Raw genomic sequence first — 20,145 nt, forward strand, 5'->3', positions numbered from 1 at the left:
GACTCACCTGACAGCAGCGGTAAAACATGACGTAGGCCCGTCGGTGTCAATTCTATTTTACAATTTCTCGCCTGAACTTAATAGTTCATGCGACAGTGCAGGACACTTGAGGTCTTCGGTACCCCGAAAGAGACATCGCTTATCTTACTTGGACTGTTGATATAATTGAGCAATTTACAGGAGCATAAACTCTTGAAGCTCCTGTAATTGACTTTGAGAATGACCTATAGAGCTAATCCTAACCCATGGTGACAACGTAGTCCAATACCGCAAATAATTCATTACAAAAATTTTGTTAATGTTTATTTTCATTGGAGACAAGGCAGTGAGAGATGACTCAGAAAATACTAAAGCATTATTTTGCACAGATTCATAAGGTATAATGAATAAAGCAGATGTAAAAAGCATTGTGGGCAATTTTCTACTAATTTAATTTCATTGATATCTTTATGCTGGTAATATCAGTCATCGTATAAGTGCTACTTCCAATAAGTGATTGGAATAGGCAGACTCTGGCAGCATCATTTCCAGTGTAATGCAAACTTCCATGATGTTGCCTTTCGCAAATGTCTGAAATCTTAAATACTAAGATTAATAAATAAATCCTTCCATAGAAGCTCAAGAGCAGTTCTGACCACACACACCATTACTGACCTAAAGTATATAAATGTCATACCCAATCATAAAATTAAGAAGGTATAGACCATCATACCATTTCAACGCAACACCTCCGCCCCCCACACATACATATACACACAAAATCCAAAACATAGTTACGGTTCATGTGTTCATCAGTACCATCTGAAGATACATGTTTTCAATTGAATTTTAAGCACATTGTGCTATTTTGTATGTGCCTTGTCTTTGCATTTCTATCTTACCTGGAAAAGTACATCATACCATGACTTTTGCTTCAGAACAGCATAGTCATGGGTGTGCTATTCCATGTGCAGCAGTCTATATACAATTCTGCATTATTAGGGGAATTCATCTCACAAAAAACTAACATTTTCAGGAAAGTTTAGTCTAAATGATAGGCTACTAAAAGCAAATAGCATTAACTGGTAAATATATGAGAGTTATACCCAGGGGATTAGTTTTACATTAATACAAACATCTCTACTACTCCGTTCCCAAAAATATAACGTGTCTTGTAAACTTCACAAAGAACAGTTTTCTTTACATTATAAAGCATTAACTGACTGCCTGTCTACAGCAATAGCTAAATGAAATGATTAGATCCTCAGAGTATTATAAGTTTGACAATTTCTATAAAAATCTTTGGAAGATCTATTCCTTTTGAACTTGAGTCTTCAGTGACAGCTGTAAATAGCTTGCGGATAGAGTACAAGGGGCTGAATGAAAATCTCCTGTTTGTCATATATGCCACACAGGTGAAGGCAGATGTGCACATGAGGCTCTTTCTACTCGGCTCACACCTCCTCTCCTTAGAACTCGTGTCTGTGATACATGTCGGGGTCATAGTATTTGGTGACGACCATCCTGTTAGCAAACTTGCGTCCAGTTAATGCTTGCATAGCCTTTTGACATTCAGCTGCAGACGCATATTCCACAAAGATCTGGAATAAAGATAGGAAACACATGATCAGTGTGTAAACCAAGATTAAAACCCATCACAAACAACAAACGACAACAACAACAACAACAACAACATTCTCTGAAACAAAATTCCCAAACAGAACTCGCTCCAGAACAAGGAAGGAGGCACACACTGGTGGCTGACCTTTCCACAGCCCGGGACCTCCACTCCGTCCACGGGTCGCGGAATCTCAATGGAGCGCAGAGAGCCGTACTTGCAGCATTCCTCCCGGATGTCCTCCAGGATCTCTTCGTAGTCCTCGTCGTCCACCAGCTCCTCGGGCATGACCATGTTGAGCAGACACAGCACCTCAGTTGGCAGGCCCGAGTTCTGCAGCTTCTGCAATCCTGGCACCTGCAGCATCACCGGCATCTCAATAACAGCCGTCTGGAAAGAAGCCAGAGAACGAAAAAGGCACAAGTAATGATACGGGTAAAAAAAAAAAAAAAGAATAATATAAAAACACAGAAAAAGTGAAACAGACAAAGTTCAAATGAAGGACAAGAACTAAAGAACAACAAGAACTAAATAGACACAAAAACTCAAAAGGGCAAGAAGACCATAAAATCAAAAGAAGTGATCATGGTGAGTGCAGCAGGGGACACACCGGATTAGCGTTCTTGGCCCCCACGCTCGCCCTCTGGACAATGAGCTTTTTGTCGCCCAGCTGCATACCGTTCAGACCAGCCACCGCCTGTGAGCACAACCCACAGAATCACTGGACCGCTCCATGACATTAAACCCAAAGTCAGCTTCAGAAACAGGCCCCAGAAAGGAGTGGAAATGCAGACTTGTCTGCCCGTGGTTCACCTGGACTTACCTGATCGGTGGCGCTGATGTCCACGTACTCACAGAAAGCGTAACCTTTGGACAGTGATGTGGCACTGTCTTTGACAAGGTTGAAAGCTTTGAGAGGACCGAAGGATGTCAAGAGCTCCTTAACCTGCACAAGAGAGCAGGAGAGAGCTGTCAGAACAGAGGGTGTCAAGAGTGGACCCAAAGCCTACATGCTAGACTGTCTGTTTCAAATCTATGGGAAGGTAAATCAAGACGTGAGATGGCTTTGGAGCTGTGCAGAAGGTGGTATGACAAAAAATCAAACACTGTGCTGTGCTAACTCAAATATGAGTTTACTAATGAGTTCACTTACGAGCCCCTTAACAAAAAGAGTGCATGAAGGTTTTGAGCATTTTAATCAATACCCTAACAAATGTCATCATCTTCATGTGACCAGATCAAACTGAAAGATGGAACTGTCCTGAGGTCTAAACTTTACGGACACTCTTCCATGGGATAAAAAAAAAAAAAAATCAATACCCTAACAAATGTCATCATCTTCATGTGACCAGATCAAACTGAAAGATGGAACTGTCCTGAGGTCTAAACTTTACGGACACTCTTCCATGGGATAAAAAAAACAAAAAAAAACAAAACAAAAAAAAAACATATTGTCCATGTTGATAGCAAGTTAGCAGTAATGGTAACAGTATATTCATTCACAGTGCAAAATGAAGGAGAATAAACACCACTTTTAACGAAAAACGAATTACTGTTTTCCACCAACCAAGGTAAACATCAAGGCTATTATACATGTGCACCACTATTTTCAGTGTCAACAGTTTCTGAACAAGACCAACACTAAGACCCCAATGCAGATAGAGCAGAAGCCTCTAATAAGCATATTAGGGTCATATTACATGAACATTTAGAGAAGCAATATCTTACCTGTCTCAATCAGTAAATGAAAAAAAAAGAGCTTATAGTTTACATCTCACTGCTACGGTTAGCCATTCAAGACAGCCCCTAAACTCACATGCCCTCTCCTAATCAATCCAATCACCCACTCACCCAGCCCTTCTCCTACCTAACCCACTAACCCATCACCCTGCCCTCCAACCCTCAGAAAAGCCCAACTTGGGTCGTTATCGCGCTCCAAGAGAGAGATGGGAGAAAGGAAAGCAGCCAGGGAAGGGGACCTGCTGGCTTTAGAGGTGTATCCGTGTGAGAAACGGAATGTCTTACTTGCCTTGTGTTACATGTTGGCATGGCAGCAGTAGGTCAGTACTACTGAACAAATTAAGAGCGGAGACTTAGAACGATCTTACAGGCCCCTAGCTGGGGACAGAGTGGGGGAACAAAAATGAAAGAACTGTGAGTATCAAAGCAGTAGCACTGACTGCAAGAGACAAAAACAAAGGAGAAGGAAAATGATCAAACACCAGGGTTACATTCACGTCCATTTTCTTTTTCTTGTCACTAACTCTTGATTGTTTAAAACATGACGTCTCCAATCACAGGATTACATGTGCACTGCAGACAACATGACAATCCCCCATCCATTTCAAGAGTCTAAAGAGTTAATATGGAGTACAGTGTGTTTTATGCCATAGTTTGGGTCTGACGAGTCACACAGTATATTTAATGGTACTGTGTTTCTCAAAAGTATATGACAAAGATGTATACTTAACCTACCCAAATGTTTTGGATTGGAATGGATAATTTGTTAAAAGGTGGTTAGCAGAGAAAATATACAGTGAATATATTGAAATCCTCTATTTCCCCAAAACACAATGATCTAAGAGTAACCTTAGATAGAAACTTGCTCAGTATACTTATATTGTCCTAAATTCTTCAAATGTTACATAAAACTAGCATGATACAAATATTGAAATATGGGAATGTTACAGTCGATATATACTGTATATATAACTGTTTAATGAGACTGTGTGCAAATTAGTATGTAATAAGTTGACAACTTAAACTACAATAGTAATACTACCATCCATGCTGTGAAATAATACTTTGTAAGTGATGAACAGAACCATGCCAATGAAATATCATGTGATGGTGAATGCTATTGCTCTTTCCATTTTTGGTTTCAAAGCACACTGTCTCACTGACCATATCAATTCTTTCACAGCAACTATCATGACAAACTGCTTGATGCTACATAAACATTAGGGCTAAAACAGCCTCAAAAAGCTTCCCTAAATAAAGCTGTTAGCTGCCATTAGTATGTTATTGAGATGTTGAGTTGTTTATCTAAATACATGTCTGTATGATATGGGGGTCTGAGATACTGATTGGCTAAATCCATGGGCATTACGAGTGCAAGTAAACCAAAATAAGCCTGCTTGCAGACCGTTCTTCACAAAAACACACCAACAGTATTAATATATGAACGGTGTTCTCAGTGTCTTTGTTATTGAATAATTTTTTTATATGATACAAATGGAAAAAATATATATCTTGCTATATATTACTTTTTAAGATCAAATAAGAACATAGACTATGTCAAAATCAGTAGCTTGGTGACACTGACTGACAAGGCTTGTACGTACCTGGTCATCATTGAGGTAATTGGGGAGTCCTCCAATAAAGAGTTTATGTGGGGAGTCTGAAACCACTGTGGATACAACACCTTAAGAGGAATACAAAAAAAAAGTAATGTATAGTTATAAAACGCAATTATAAAGAGGACACCCTCTCTTCTTCTGTCACTCTGGCATACTCTGACATTTAGATCATTTAGATCAATATTTTGAAAAAGTTAGATTTACAGAGAACTTCTAGTAGGTTCAGAAACAACATGATGCAAAGGATTACCAGCTGCATAGCTTTGTAAACCAGTTCAATATCTGCGTGTTTTACTTGCTTATTTAGGGGTGTGCAAACCTGATTAATACTCTCCAAAGTGTCTGCTTACAACTCACCCATCAGGGCGATTTATAACAGTACTTTTCATTCGCGTATGTACATTTCTCAAATCATCCTTAACATTTTAAAAAAAAAACATTTAAACCGCTGCTTGAATGTGCAAAATGTTCAAAAGAAGGACAAATTGCTGTGATGATGAGCACAAGTTACTAGATGATGTGGGGGTTGAGCAAACAGTTCTGATAACATTAATTCTGATCTGAGAAATGTACCAAAGTGACTGAGAAACCTGTAAGCTGCTCTGTTTACGGCGCCGTGATTTAGATCATCGCCCAGCACTGCATTAAGCATGACGGAGCTTAGAACTCAGAGGATGGCACAAAATTCAGCCACACTAATATCATCATCATCATTTGCAAAGCTCAGATTTATGGGGATCCTGCTGATCTGACAGCACAAAGCCTAAAAGCTGGCTTCAGAACTCTGCTAACCTGGTACATGAAAAGCTGGCTGCTCCGCAATCCCTGGAAGGGGGCGGTAATCGTGCGGCCGTCTGATCTTTAGACACTGCCCCTGGAAGGGGATTCCATCAAACGCCATGGCCTGGGTGGTTTCGTCTACAGACCGGAACTATTTAAGGGAATTAAAACAATGAATACTAATACAATAGAATTTATAAAAATAAGACCAACACATTGAATAATTATGGAATTTCATTAGCAGGTTTTGGGCTATAGACCAAGGTTAGGCTTACTTCTAAAAATGCAAAATTCTTGTCTTGATTGATCTGTACGGCCAGCACAGGGTTACTGGGGGCTTGGGAGAGGCCAGCCAGTCGCATCTGGGCATTGAAAAACTCTGCCATGGACTCCTGAAAACACAGATGAAGACCAGGGGCATTGTCTGGAGTCAGCCAACAGCCAACCCTCTGGAGTCCCTTCACAGTGCTATTAACAGAAAACAATCCATGCATTTTTTCAGTGAGTGGGCCCTTTTGTCTCTCGAGAGAAGATGACTAATCCTCAGAATTTACCTCAGTCACACCAAAAGGAATATTGCCAACATAGAGGCGTCGGGCCTGTCTGGTCATCTGACTTCCCACAAGAGGCACTTGTGTGGGTGTCACAGCCACTCCGCTTGTGCTGGAAGTCGCCAGCAGTGCTATTGTGGGGATCTGGCCAGCAGCTGAAGGGAAAAGTTAAGGTCACTTAGCTGAAAGAATGTTTAAGGTCACTTAGCTGAAAGAATACAAAACAAGCATGGCACCCTGCCATTTTATGATGTGTTTTTTTTCCCACAGTTGCTTTAGAGGGCATCTTCCAATGCACTTTAGTCTGGATTGGGCACTCACTTTAATTCCAAGACCGCCTCCTCAGAGTGGATAGATCACTATCTTTGTGTGATTATGAGATGAATATCAAGTTATAGCTAATTAAGATAATAAATGAGTAAAGTAGTAATAAATAAAAGTCGTCAGGATGTTTTTCAAATGTTGATACCCTGGGACAACATGTTTCCATTAGAAAGTGAGCAGAATCAGACACACCTTGCATGGCCTTGTACTGCAGGGGAGTGATGTGTTCGAAGCCAGAAGGAGGCACGTCCCAGTACTTGTATGCCTTTTTCTTCCTTGTTCTCCGTGGAGAATAACTATATGGTACGAAAGCAACAACACTGCAACACCTTGCAACAACACTGTATGCTGAGCTGACAAAAACAGAGAAAGGGAAGAAAAAAAAGGAGTGGGCAGCAACTCCTACCTGTGCTTTTTATGATCTCTGGAATTACTCCTCCTGTCGCCGCTCTTGCGGTCCCTGCTGCGACTGCGTTTATCCCGACTGCCCCGGTCTTTGCTCCAATTGCGGTGTTTGTCGCTACGGCTGGGCGAACTGCTACGGCTCCTTCTCTTGTGCTGTTCCTTCTCTCTCTCTGAAGGGTCACATCAGAGAACAAGTCTTTTAAGATTTTTAGCTGGTTATTTTAAGAGCACATGAAATAACATACACGAACAAGTATATCGCTGATTATAATCTCAACATTCTATGTTCATAAATTGACACCTTGTTATCTACTATCCATAATGTCTTTGCATTCACACAATATGTGGGGCAAGGCATGTGAACGTCTAGTTATCATTATTAGCTAAATTTCAAATGTATGGATATGTTTCTTAAAGTGACAGACTGGGGGCTTCAGACGCTAGATATGAAGAAGACTATTAGGCCAGGCAAATTAACCCTTTTTGGAGCCAATAATAGAATTAATTGTAAAAGAATTTTTTTCAGCATAGATCATTTCTATGAGGTGTCCAGAACAACATACTAAAAGTCCTAAGAAATCCTAGTTGAGGAAATATGTTTAATTCTCATCAATCTGAGATGTGTGCTAATAATGCATGGCAAAAATACACCTCAAAAATGTAATTTTTTCCCTTTACTCCTATCAAAATGAAACGTTAGACAATGAAAGTACCCATGAAAAGTAAAATTTTTTGTATTACAAGTTTCTTTGAAAATGAATTTTAATATGCAAATGAGCTATACACTAATCGAATATGCCCAAAATACATCCAAATAGGCTTATTTTTTTCCTTTACTCCTACCACAATAAAACTTTACATAGTAAAAGTATACATGAAAAGTAACTTTTTTTGTATTACAAGTTTCTTTTTAAATGAATTTAAATATGCACATGAGCATCACACTTATTGAATATGTCCTAATTGCATAGGCAGAAACACCATACCCCTGGCAGGTACTACCAAGCCAGGCAGTTTTCAGGTTAGAGGCCAGTCTAAAAGCAGCATTGCCATCTCCCATTGGCAGTAGGATGATTGGATGAAGATTGGGCCGATGTATTTGTCATACATATGAAGGTGTTTCTGCCTATGGACATATTCAATAAGTGTGGAGCTCATGTGCATATATGCTGAAAAAAATTATTTTACAATTAGTCTGTCGTAAAACGCTATTTTGCCTGGACTATATAAACAGAGTTGTTTTGCTGTCACGGACATCATAAGGAGATGCCATAATTAGAACGACACCGTATGTTTGACATCTCTAATGTAACATTGGTTGGCTAACCAACAAGCTACTGAGCTGCTACCCTAGTTAGGCAACTTTAGTTAAATAATAGAAAAAAATGTACACCACGGATAAGGCACGCTATAGGTGTCGCTGATTTACGAGTTAACGTTAGTATGGGACAACATATACGGAGCAGTAGCTGTCATGCCAAGTACATCCGCTATGTATCCGGCTGGCATGTCAGCCTGGTGCAGGATGCTGGTATGGAACTAATGTTTATAAATTAATGTTTACACAGATAAGATTGTCTACTAGCTAAGAGCTGCACCGCAAACAGTAGGACTAGTCGACATACAAATTAGCTGGCTAAATTAGCGGCAACTTTTTGGTTTATGACAACCACGTCACGTTACCAGTGTTGTGAGGTTAGCTACCACTGCAAACAGAACCGCAGCAAACAGTCAAGTTACTGTCAAAATAACTCTTAGCTCACAGCTGTTTATAAGGTAGTTTACCCTTTCGAGTTCATGTTAGCTTCAGTTAGCTGGCACTTGGTACGTGATCTTGCGAATGAACTAGCTAGCTTTGTAGTCAGCAGCAACTGAAGGGGTCAATTCACAAAATCACCCATAGAAAGACAAATACAAATAAACGTATATGAAACATGACATGTAATGATGGGATAACTTAAAGACCAAAAAATCACCTTGCCGGTTTTCGCTTAGTTGTTTCTCAAACTCCTCAAATTCCGACATTTTCCAAAGCAAGTGCGGATCAAGGTTTGGAGTGTGAGACAGCCTCAGGAGGTACACCTCATTGGTCCTGCTACTAGGTAACAGAAACCCCCTTTTCGCAAGCTAAATAGATTTCGCAAGCCTTGGATGGACTGGTGTAAATAACGTAGGTATCAAGAGAAGACGGTAATGTTAAGACAACATTTGCGTATATTGGCAAAATGAGTTAACAAATTCCATGATGTTGGTTATGAGCTTCCCAATGTATGAAAATGAACGCGCATGCTCAAGGAGAGCTCTATAAAAACAGCTGAGTTATATGGTTCCTGCTCAAAATCTGATTTGACGGTCCATTTATCATTTATCATACATTGATGAATATAAAGTAGCCTAGTATTCTTTCGATTAAATAAAGATATTACTTATCTGCAACAAAATAATTATGTAAAAGTGGTAGGCTACAATCTCCCAGTTTTACAGTTGTGGGATATACCATAGGTCATTGGTTAATTTATAGCCTATAGCAAATTCATATTGATAGCCTATATCAAATACATTTTCCCACTGGATACTGCTCATTCTGTCTAAACAGCTGTCGCAGTAGTCACCGCTAAGCCTACTGCAGGCTTTGGCTTTATGACCCGCTGAATAAAAAAAGACAGTAAGGAAAGGTTCAAGAAATAATGAACAAAAATGTATTGTAATATTGATACTCAATACAATATTATCAGGTTATTTAGTATATTTTAATACAACTACAAGTCTTTCCTCCAATTTCAAAATATGTCAAATGGCAAATTGACATCCATCAAGCCACTGCACACACTCACTAGAACGTAGATAACTATGCTGCATTCAAAAAACACGGGTCTCTTAAAAAGCATGCCTCAAGAAATGGGACACCCAGTGTCCACCCCACCCCCTGCTCTCCTTTAGTCTGAGATAGCTGGCCTTGCCATGTGCACAACATACATGGAACATGACTGAGTCAGCTGTGTGCTATTAAAAGACCCCCAGCCCCACAGCACTGCCCTGTGTGGCTATTGCTGTCTAGAAAATGGGCAGCTAGAGAGGAGAAGGGTGAAGGCAACCCTGACTCCTGGACATCAAGCAGGTATTTGTACCAATAGTAGGCCTACACACACAGTGAAAAATGTTAACATGAGTGTTAAGTAGTAGATCTTTTCAGTCACAGCAAAGTACTAGGTAATATGGGCATATGTTGTGTAGTGCATGGAGTTGTTGTGTGTATAATGTATTTGGTCATTGCTTGTCACACTGGAAGTCTTGGGAAATGTTGTGTTTCCTTTGTGATCTGCCAGTCTAGCGATCTGAATTTTTTTTAAATTTACAGACAGAATAAGAAGTTAAAGGTTCTGCCAGTCTCTGTAAATAGACAGCTAGTTGTAGGTCAGTGTATTTTGAGTTGCCAAAAAGGACAGATTGGTCACTGTACAGGGTGAAGTGTGATTGCATGGATGAAAACCAAATCATGTGTTTTTCACAAGCTTCATGGATGTATTGTTCTGCTGTTTCAGATCTACAGTTTTATGCAAAAGTTTGGGCACTGCTTTGAGAGTGCATGTTTATTTGCTCTGCCTTTATAAGAAAACATCATAGCCATATGTCATTCATTTTCTAGAGAAAGCTGGATAATGGGATGTTTTCAGACAAAAATTCTTAATGTAGCAGTATTGAGTTGAATACTGAATTCTTTTCATTAGCTGATTGAACCTTAAACTGCAAACAAAGATGCAACCAATCATGAAAAAGCTCATTTTACATAGCTAATCGCCAGGTGTGCTTCTCCTTCATTCTCTGTTGGAAAGTAGCAACATGGGAACCTCAAAATAACTCTCTAAGTATTTAAAAACGATGATGACTCGTCAACATGAATTAGGATCATTCCACAGTCCAGCGCACTTTGCACAAGGACAGCTCAATGGTAGGCAAATGCATAAAAAGCCTTTTCTGCGTACTCACCACAAGCAGAGTCGCTTGAGGTATGCAAAGGCTGGACAAGCCAGAATCATTTTGGAATAAAGTGCTGTGGACAGATGAAACTCAGATAGATTTATTTGGTCACAACCATAAGTGCTTTGCATGCCGGAAAAACTTACTGCCTACTAAAACATTTGGTAGAGAGTCCTTCATGCTATGGGGCTGTGTGGCTAGCACAGGTACTGGAAACCTTGTCAAAGTTGAGGGTCGCATGGATTCCACCCAGTATCAGCAGATTCTTGGGAACAATGTTCAAGACTCATTCAGGAAAGCTGAAGTAACGCCGGGGTTGGTTGTTTCAGCAGGATAACGATCCAAAGCATTGTTCAGAATCTACCAAGGAATTCATGCAGGGACACAGACACAATGTTCTAGAATGGCCATCCCAGTACCCAGACTTGAACATCATCAAAATTGTATGGAATGATCTGAAGCGGCCTGGTCACACTCGGTAGCCATCAAACCTGACTCAACTGGAGACATTTTGTAAGGAGGAGTGGTCCAAACTACCTTCAGCCAGAATTCAGGGACTTATCAGTGGCTATAAGAAGCGTCTAGAGGCTGTTATTTCAGCAAAGGGAGGCTCTACCAAATATTGATGTGATTATTCCATTGGGGTGTCCACATTTTTGCACATATCTGTTATTGTTATGATGCACACTGCATTGTTTCTGTCGATTCAATAAATGTTATTACAGATGAAATGTTATTTTTCCCATGAGGTATACATTATGTCCAAATTAAGTTGCTGCTTTGAAAGACCAGTAGATTATAATCTGAAATAACTATCAGAATATCAAAATATCAACTTTTGCATAAAAGTGTATAGTGATAATGTGCTGTAGGCTTTAACTGTAGGCATTGCAGTGTAGGTGACTATGCAGCTAGTGTTGCATAAATAAATAAATAAATACATACATAAATAAGATGTATTTCAGAACAAATAATCACTATCACGATTATAATGCTTGGGACTAATCTTTAATGACCTACTTTGGTATTTGAGTATTTATCATATATTCTCTCTTTATAGATTTAATCTCCTGAAGCTGTACACTTAAACTTTAGCCTCAAGGGTCCATAACAGCTATCATAATGGAGGATGAAGGTGCTTTGGTAAGCATTAATGATCAGATATCCTGTTAATTTGGATCAACGTTTTAGGTTAATAGCTGCCCTCTGATGTCTATTGTTGGTAAATGTACAAATACACTACACATGTATTAGGTTATGGTACTTGTTAGCTTTGCCTAGTATCTGCTCTTCTAATTTGTTAATTTATTTAAAAAAATAATGTACTGTATACTGTTCATAGGCAGCTCATCACATAATTCTGTAATAATAAGGGAATGTCTTTTTCTCTTTGTTCTGAGGTGATGGATTGGACCACTGTGCTGCTTGTGCCAGCGGTAGTCGTAATAACAGCGGGGTTCTTTTACCTGTACAGCTCGGTGCTCAGGTTAATGTCCAAAACCACGGTGCGGAACAAAGTGGTGGTGATAACTGACGCTTTGTCTGGACTGGGGAATGGTAATGACTCTCAGAAAGTGTGATTGTCATGTTCCTACTGTGGACACATTTAGATACTGGACTGGGTTCACCCCTTCACATTCAGACTCACTGCTTTGCAGAGTGTGCCAAGGCCTTTCACAAGGGAGGTGCCAGAGTGATCCTTTGTGGGAAAAGCTGGGAGAAGCTGGAGTCTCTTTCTGAGCAGTTGTCTGATGACTGTGACCCTACTTTGGTGAGTTCAAACTACTATTGTTTGTCTTACCTTTGTCACTCTCTGTATGTCCAAAGCCATGATTTTCTCTCTCCAGATGTTTTTTTTTTTAATATGGAGAGGAAATGGTTAAAATGGCTAAATGACAACCTTCAGTTGTCTAATTGTTACATCCTGTTGAAATCACTGATCTGCTCTCACATAAATGAATGAATGAATGAATGAATGAATTTAAGGATGAATAAATGGATGGATAGAACAGTAAAGCTCTCCCAACCCGCTTTTTCATGACCTGTACCACCAATCTGCAGACCTTCCCTGCCAAACTGGTGCTGATTGACTTCAGTGACATGGAGAGCCTGCCTGATGTGATCTCAGAGGTGTTGGAATGCTACGGCTGCCTGGACGTCCTCATCATCAACGGCAGCATGAAGGTGAAAGCTCCTGTGCAGGACATGTCTTTGGAGTTGGACAAGGCCATCATGGACATGAACTACTTTGGACCCATAACTCTGGCCAAAGGTACTATAGCATACGATCAGTTTTCACAGCAACATCTGTATCCTTAGGCCCAGTAAGATGGTAGGCAGTAACTCTGGAAAGTGTGTGGGCATCACCACGCAATATCTTTTTTATAGGTCAACTACGGTGGCCCTGAGAGGCAACTCTATAAGCACTACTGAACACTATTCAGACAACACTGGCAAACACTTCTGTTGTGATGTCAGAATTTGCAGCGCGTTTTCTAAATGCATGTGTGGTCAAATGATGATGAAGATGTTTTCCTAATTTGCTTGTGTTTTGTCTATTTGCATGTGTTCTTAAGTTGCAGTACGCTGAGCTCTCAGGGCCACCGAAAGTCTCAGGAGCCACAAAAAAAAAAGTCTTTGTCTCTCCACAAAATAATGCATCCTCTAACTGTCCTGTAAATTGTTGCATTACAGAATGTAAAATATCACGATGAGGTGAAGCCTGAGACAAAGATGACGACTGAAAGTTTATGACAAATCAGTGTCAAATGCATTTTGTTTTTCATTCTGTAGGTATTTTACCATCCATGATATCCAGGAGGGGTGGGCACATTGTGCTGGTCAACAGCATCCAGGGGAAGCTGGCACTGCCATTCCGCACCACATGTAAGAATATGTTACAAGCAGGTGGACAAGTGTCATTTAGAAACAGTATCTACTTTAGATTTGTATGTATAAGTATGATGTCCATGCATAGGTTATATTATGCATGGCCTTATATGGAACCCTACAGACATGGCCATGGTTCTTTAAGGCACAGACCAGACACCATCTTCATCAGGGGACTGTCTATAAAGGGATGTTCGCATTTAAGATATGATTTCGATAACTGGTTGACTACTTAAGACCTGATGCATGTCAAGGAATGTGAGTTGATGAACTGACGGTGATGGTGATGAAAGTCAGTTCATACGAGCTCTTTCCCGGTCTCTCAGATGCAGCCTCCAAACATGCAGTACAGGCCTTCTTTGACTGTCTGCGTGCTGAAGTTGAGGAGTATGGCATCTCTGTAAGCACCATCAGCCACTCCTTCATCCACTCTCCGGCCCCAGCAGAGGAAAGCCCGGCCCCAGAAGAAGAAAGCCCTGCCCCAGAAGAAGAAAGCCCTGCCCCAGAAGAAGAAAGCCCTGCCCCAGCAGAGGAAAGCCCTGCCCCAGAAGAAGAAAGCCCGGCCCCAGAAGAAGAAAGCCCTGCCCCAGAAGAAGAAAGTCCTGCCCCAGCAAAGAAAAGCCCTACCCCAGCATCCTCCAGGCCAGGTATGCATGGGCAAGTTTGGAGTCAGATTGGGATTATTCCAAGAGAGGACGTCAGATAAATTGTTTGTCACCGGCGTATTAGCCTGTTTGGAAAATGAGAATCAATTCCTAACATTAACCCGCACATACATTTAGATGGGTAAGAAATTGGGTAAAAGAGGAGGAACAGAGATGAGAAATGCATAAAATTAAAATGTTACTGTTAAATTGCTTTGCCTGCTTGTCTTTCTGGTCGATCTAGGCATTTCCCCAGAGAAGATGGCTGTTGAGATTGTGCAAACCTTGAGCAGCAAGAAGAAAGAGGTTGTCATGGCCAACTCCATTTCCAAAGTAGCTATCTATGCCCGTGCCTTCTTCCCAAACCTTGTCTTCTCTGTGATGGCCGCAGGAGTGAAGAGCAGTGCTGTCAATTTCGACCAAGACTTATAACTTGGGCACACCAGGAGTCACTTAATGGTCCAGCTCCAGCTATATATGAGATTAATTATAATTCACAGATTGCACAGTGTTTGGTGCTACTTAACCTTCAAGGGAAACATGTTTACTCATGTATTAAGATATATATTGAAAAAGTCGAGAGAGGTTCTTGTATTTGTATGGGATGATGAACAGCTGAGAAGTTTTGATCATGGATGCCACAACGGTATTGTGATGTTAAAATGATAATAACATTACTGATATTACTGTAATAACGACAACGCAGCAGAAAATAAACATTAATGTATCAGTTATGACTTTTGTTTCGACGTCTTTTGTAGCTCTCTTCTAGTTCTTGGTGACCAATCATATGCTGCAGTTTTGCGCCATCTGGTGATGAGGCTTGTTAATGCGCATCTCATATGAACGACACTCAGCTGCAGTCGGTCCTCGTGGTGTATCGAAATGTCTTTTCTGTTGAATCGTGTCTTCAGACACAGTCCAGCTTGGACGAGTATCTTTAAAATGAGCAGAATTTGGCACAGCGGTATTGACACAGAGAACATCCCGACAGTGAAACACGACAGAGCTGCACAGTGTTTCACTGTTAGCTTGGGCACTGCTGGTAAGGGAAAAGCAGTTGATTTAGCGTTAATGATTCGCAAGCTGAAGCACAATCTGGGTTATAACACCAAATTTAGGCCGCCGACTAAATGCGTATGTTACTAGACCTCCCTGAAATCATAGCCAAAGTACCATTTCTGAGTAAAAATGAATATCGTGTACCCCAAGCAGGAAATTACGACACCGCTATCCTGCGTTACTCTCTGACCGGTGACGGAGAAGTGAACCTACTGACAACAAATGTTCCCGATTCTTTCCGGGGCGAAGGTATTGCAGCACACCTTGCCAAGGTATGGGGTGACCTGTGAACAGTGATATACATTTTCAGTAGCTTACAATACAAACTGTCTTGTAATGGTTTATAAACAATTCAAACTTTTTTTGCAGGCTGCGTTGGACTTTGTTGTTGAGGAAAAGTTGAAGGCTCACATTTCTTGTTGGTACATCAGAAAATATGTGGAGGAGAATTCTGCGCTTGGGTACAAGAACCACATAGTCAGTTAATTTGTAGCCAACAAGTTACAGTTCAAATTAACTGCTACCTCTATGTCCAATATCGCCAATGAAGTTTTAATTATCAGTATTCAGGTTTCAGTAGCCTATGAGCCAGAGCAGGCTGCAGGGTCCAATGACTGAGTGCAGGGACGTGCACAGACATTTTAAGGGGCTGTTGCTCGAACCTGAACATTTTTAAAAGTATATTTTGCAAATTGAAGTGCTTGGAATTTTAATACACCTCACTATATCATCCAAAACCAAGTATTTGATTGTTCTCTTATCTCCATTGCAATAATAAACATTTCTGTCAATTAAATGTCCGGAGACAATAATACACATTGTCATAAACCATTTTTAATGTTAATGCTAATCACGTTTTCCAGACTTTAATTGATGAATTACCAACAAACAAAATTAACTTTGGAAATGCTAAACTTACAAAGTGGTTGGGACACAACAGTAAATACCCAACACTTTACACTACCTTTACACCTTATTCCTTGCATACCATATTGCAAACCATATTTCTTTCATGGCCTATGTTGAAGTTATAGCCTGTAACAAAACAAGATTATCAAAACAATGGCTCTATGAGGAGAATCCTCTAAATCCTTGAGTTGTCAACATCAGCAAAACAGGGTTTGGGTGAACAGATCTTCTGCTGTGGGGTGAATGACCAGTATTCATACCTGCTTAAGGTTGCTAGCATTTACCCTCATATCAACCAAAACCAGAGAAGGCTTTGGCCGCTGATGTTTCGCCCTGCGATCTGACGCCCTGCTCAAAGAACTAGAACAAATTGGCTGATCACCATGTTATGTCTGGCAATAAAAATGAGATTTTCTGTTCATTGCACACTCAACTCTAATGGGAGTAGGCGGTTGGATTTTGTGACTCGTACTAGTCAATCACATATTCTAAAAGATATTCCGTTGTTGATTTATTTCTACTGGTTTGAGGGTATGTTTTATGTTTTGTATGAGCATTATTACCTGACATTTTGACCGGCAAGATTGTAATTTATTGTATTTTTATAGATTGTACCAGAGATACCAGAATTGTACCATTATTTCTGACTTATGATTTTTTGTAATCTAGAACATAGGCCTTCTCGATATATATGAACATGCAAGGTGGTTCTAGTTCAAGCAGTTGACTGTATGAGAGCTTTAATTAAAACTAGGTAACCGCACACCAATCATTTTATTCTTACATGAATATGACATTCAAAGAGCAGTGTTTTCTGTTGTAAAAGCTTTAAATACTAAACATACAAAGATATATCTCAGATGTATCTCAGAAATGTACACAAATGCATGTGAAAGGGATTGTATTGGAGAGGGAAGAGTGTTTATTCACCATATCAGAACAATACTTACCCCATCTTTAATGTTTTCATTCAGTTGGAACTGTAGCATGATGTCTGAACCCTCTGATCTATTTGGTGTTTACTCATGCAGAGAGATACAGAGGCATTCTAGGACACCTTATAATTCTGTGATCCCATCACAGCAGACTGATCCCACTAGATATATCACAGACTCGGTGTTCATATTCAATCAGCTCTCGAGGACCTCTTGGCCATGATTGGATGGGTGGATGTGCATTAATTCCACATTAAAACTCAGACCAGCGTGATCCCTCGTGCTGCTGACGTGCTGCAGTGACCATGGTAATACCCATTGATGAGATATTTGCTTGTGAGATGTGAACACAGTGGTGCCTCCAGAAGTGTTTCGTGGGTAGGCAGATGGGGCCACTAAGAAAATTCTTGGGGTGGCACACAAAAACCAGAAGCCATAACTGAATTTAAGAAATAATTTTATGCTGTTGTAGTATATAGACTAGTCGAAAACTATGTAAATATGAGAGTTAAGGAACTACTGATATACTGATATACTTTGGTTTCTTATTTTACAGTTAATGTTACTAATTATATAATGTGCATAGACTAATACTGGTACATTTTGCATAGACTAATATCAGTACATTTGATGTGTTATGTATCTGTAAATACATGGGTTAGGTGATTCATTATTTTTCAAATAGGCTAGTTGCCATTTTCCTTCAAAAGACAAGCATACAGCTTTATGGAGTACACTGAGTGTAAGGAACAAAACATTTACTGGGAACAAGCCTACTCAAGTAAAGAAAAACACACAGTGGCCTCCAATTATTTTCAATCCAGCTTTATTGTACTGTGCTGTTGCTGTGTCCTTTTGTAATCAAATGTATTATAGGCTCAAAACTAAATAATAAAGCCTTATTAGGCTACGTTCTTTTCAAAACAGCTTTATTCGCCTGTTGCTATATTTTTGTTAACAAATATGTATAGGCTTTGTCCAAAAATGAAAAACAAATAACAAAAAATGCATTAACAGGGACAATGTGCATTGCACTATAGCCTACTAACAACCTATTCATATCCTTGCTTTAATAGGCTGCATTATTTTCAATAATTTGTAGTTTGCAGCAAACACAACCACAAAATCAAGATGTATGGCCCTTATTACACGGCTCTTCTTAATGCTGTAGAATGCTCCATTCACTTGAATGGGGCTTCCCAACGTTCTGTGGTCAACTATTTTTCCATATTTGACCGTTGCTATGCATAATTGACCGCTGTCAAGGGAAGTGGCCTTTTTGCCTCGGATTCACGTCTTTCGTAGCACTCCGCAAGTAGTCCGGTAATTTATCAACCTCAGTGTATTCCGTTGCTTAGCGACGTCAGCTGATCTGATCTTGAGTTGAGCAGCTGTGTTCTAAAGAATGTTCAACGTCTTTGAAGTTCAACGTCTTTGGCGAACTATTTCTCTGCTTTTTAACACCACGAATGGTAACAAATAAATTGTAATTAAAATAATATTATAAAAAGACACACTGTGTTAAGTTATTTTTTTCGTTTTGGCAAGTAGCCGTGTAATAAGCGGGATAATGTATAGAACGCTGGTCATTATTGGGAAAAAATGCATAATTGACCGCTGTCATTATTTTCCCGATAATGCCTGGCGTTCTATCCATTATCCCTTACTAGTCCTTCTTGACTCTACACTTAACACCCCCAAATTGCTCAGTCGCTCATTGTATTTCTCAAAAGAGTCTTGATTAACCTTTGCACAGAAAAACAGCATTCACATGTTGCAGTGCTCACAGGTAATATAAGTGCAATTTTAAACATCTCGTGGAACACCTTCTCATATGGCTCAAGGAATACTCTGAGCTCCAGTCGACTGGTTGCTGTTTCCAAGCCACTAGTTTGCATCCTCTTCTGTCTTGCGAGCATTGTACCTACATGCCCACCTATCAGCCTTTGTTACTCCCTCTGTGCCCCCTGAACCATCTCTCTCTGTGCCCCCTGAACCATCTCTCTCTGTGCCCCCTGAACCATCTCTCTCTGTGCCCCCTGAACCATCTCCCTCTGTGCCCCCTGAACCATCTCTCTCTGTGCCCCCTGAACCATCTCTCTCTGTGCCCCCTGAACCATCTATCTCTGTGCCCCCTGAACCATCTCTCTCTGTGCCCCCTGAACCATCTCTGTGCCCCCATCTCCCTCTGTGCCCCCTGAACCATCTCTCTCTGTGCCCCCTGAACCATCTCCCTCTGTGCCCCCTGAACCATCTCTCTCTGTGCCCCCTGAACCATCTATCTCTGTGCCCCCTGAACCATCTCTGTGCCCCCATCTCCCTCTGTGCCCCCTGAACCATCTCTCTCTGTGCCCCCCTCCATCTCTCTGTGCCCCCTGAACCATCTCTCTCTGTGCCCCTGAACCATCTCTGTGCCCCCTGAACCATCTCCCTCTGTGCCCCCTGAACCATCTCTCTCTGTGCCCCCTGAACCATCTCTCTCTGTTCCCCCATCTCTCTCTGTGCCCCCATCTCTCTCTGTGCCCCCTGAACCATCTATCTCTGTGCCCCCATCTCTCTCTGTGCCCCCTGAACCATCTCTCTCTGTGCCCCCTGAACCATCTATCTCTGTGCCCCCTGAACCATCTCTGTGCCTCCATCTCTCTCTCTGCCTCTAGCCATCTTTGGTGAACATCTGACCCTGACACAAAGACATACAGTTTCTGCAAAAGA

The 20,145-nt window shown here is 40.7% G+C and overlaps 3 protein-coding genes across 5 annotated transcripts; 2 read left to right on the forward strand and 1 right to left on the reverse strand.

Moving 5' to 3' along the window:
• Positions 1–290: 290 nt before the first annotated feature.
• On the reverse strand, positions 291–9,284 carry LOC105910941 (splicing factor U2AF 65 kDa subunit-like). Its single transcript, XM_012839706.3, has 11 exons — positions 8,993–9,284; positions 7,018–7,186; positions 6,804–6,907; positions 6,291–6,442; positions 6,012–6,128; positions 5,749–5,887; positions 4,938–5,021; positions 2,421–2,566; positions 2,208–2,294; positions 1,745–1,987; positions 291–1,580 (listed from the first exon to the last, which is right to left on the reverse strand). Exons 1-11 carry the CDS (start codon positions 9,039–9,041, stop codon positions 1,449–1,451), a joined length of 1,422 nt encoding a protein of 473 aa, XP_012695160.2. The 5' UTR covers positions 9,042–9,284; the 3' UTR covers positions 291–1,448.
• Positions 8,453–15,246, forward strand: LOC105910940 (dehydrogenase/reductase SDR family member 7C-B-like). 2 transcript variants are annotated; one of them, XM_031576578.2, is made up of 8 exons: positions 8,453–8,547; positions 12,055–12,137; positions 12,395–12,551; positions 12,653–12,765; positions 13,056–13,266; positions 13,788–13,880; positions 14,210–14,530; positions 14,772–15,246. In XM_031576578.2, exons 2-8 carry the CDS (start codon positions 12,117–12,119, stop codon positions 14,957–14,959), a joined length of 1,104 nt encoding a protein of 367 aa, XP_031432438.1. In that variant the 5' UTR covers positions 8,453–8,547; positions 12,055–12,116; the 3' UTR covers positions 14,960–15,246. The 2 variants fall into 2 exon arrangements, with proteins under 2 accessions (XP_031432438.1, XP_012695159.2); XM_012839705.2 differs by lacking the exon at positions 8,453–8,547 and adding an exon at positions 10,064–10,134.
• Positions 15,247–15,343: 97 nt separating this feature from the next.
• Positions 15,344–16,389, forward strand: im:6904045 (protein NATD1). Of its 2 annotated transcripts, none has more exons than XM_012839711.2 (3): positions 15,344–15,572; positions 15,740–15,861; positions 15,959–16,389. In XM_012839711.2, the coding sequence occupies exons 1-3, from the start codon at positions 15,413–15,415 to the stop codon at positions 16,073–16,075; spliced, it is 399 nt and encodes a 132-aa protein (XP_012695165.1). In that variant the 5' UTR covers positions 15,344–15,412; the 3' UTR covers positions 16,076–16,389. The 2 variants fall into 2 exon arrangements, with proteins under 2 accessions (XP_012695165.1, XP_012695166.1); XM_012839712.2 differs by having other exon boundaries at positions 15,743–15,861.
• Positions 16,390–20,145: the final 3,756 nt, after the last annotated feature.

Source organism: Clupea harengus, chromosome 1 (genome assembly GCF_900700415.2).
Source record: "Clupea harengus chromosome 1, Ch_v2.0.2, whole genome shotgun sequence".
Taxonomy (NCBI): Eukaryota; Metazoa; Chordata; class Actinopteri; order Clupeiformes; family Clupeidae; genus Clupea; species Clupea harengus.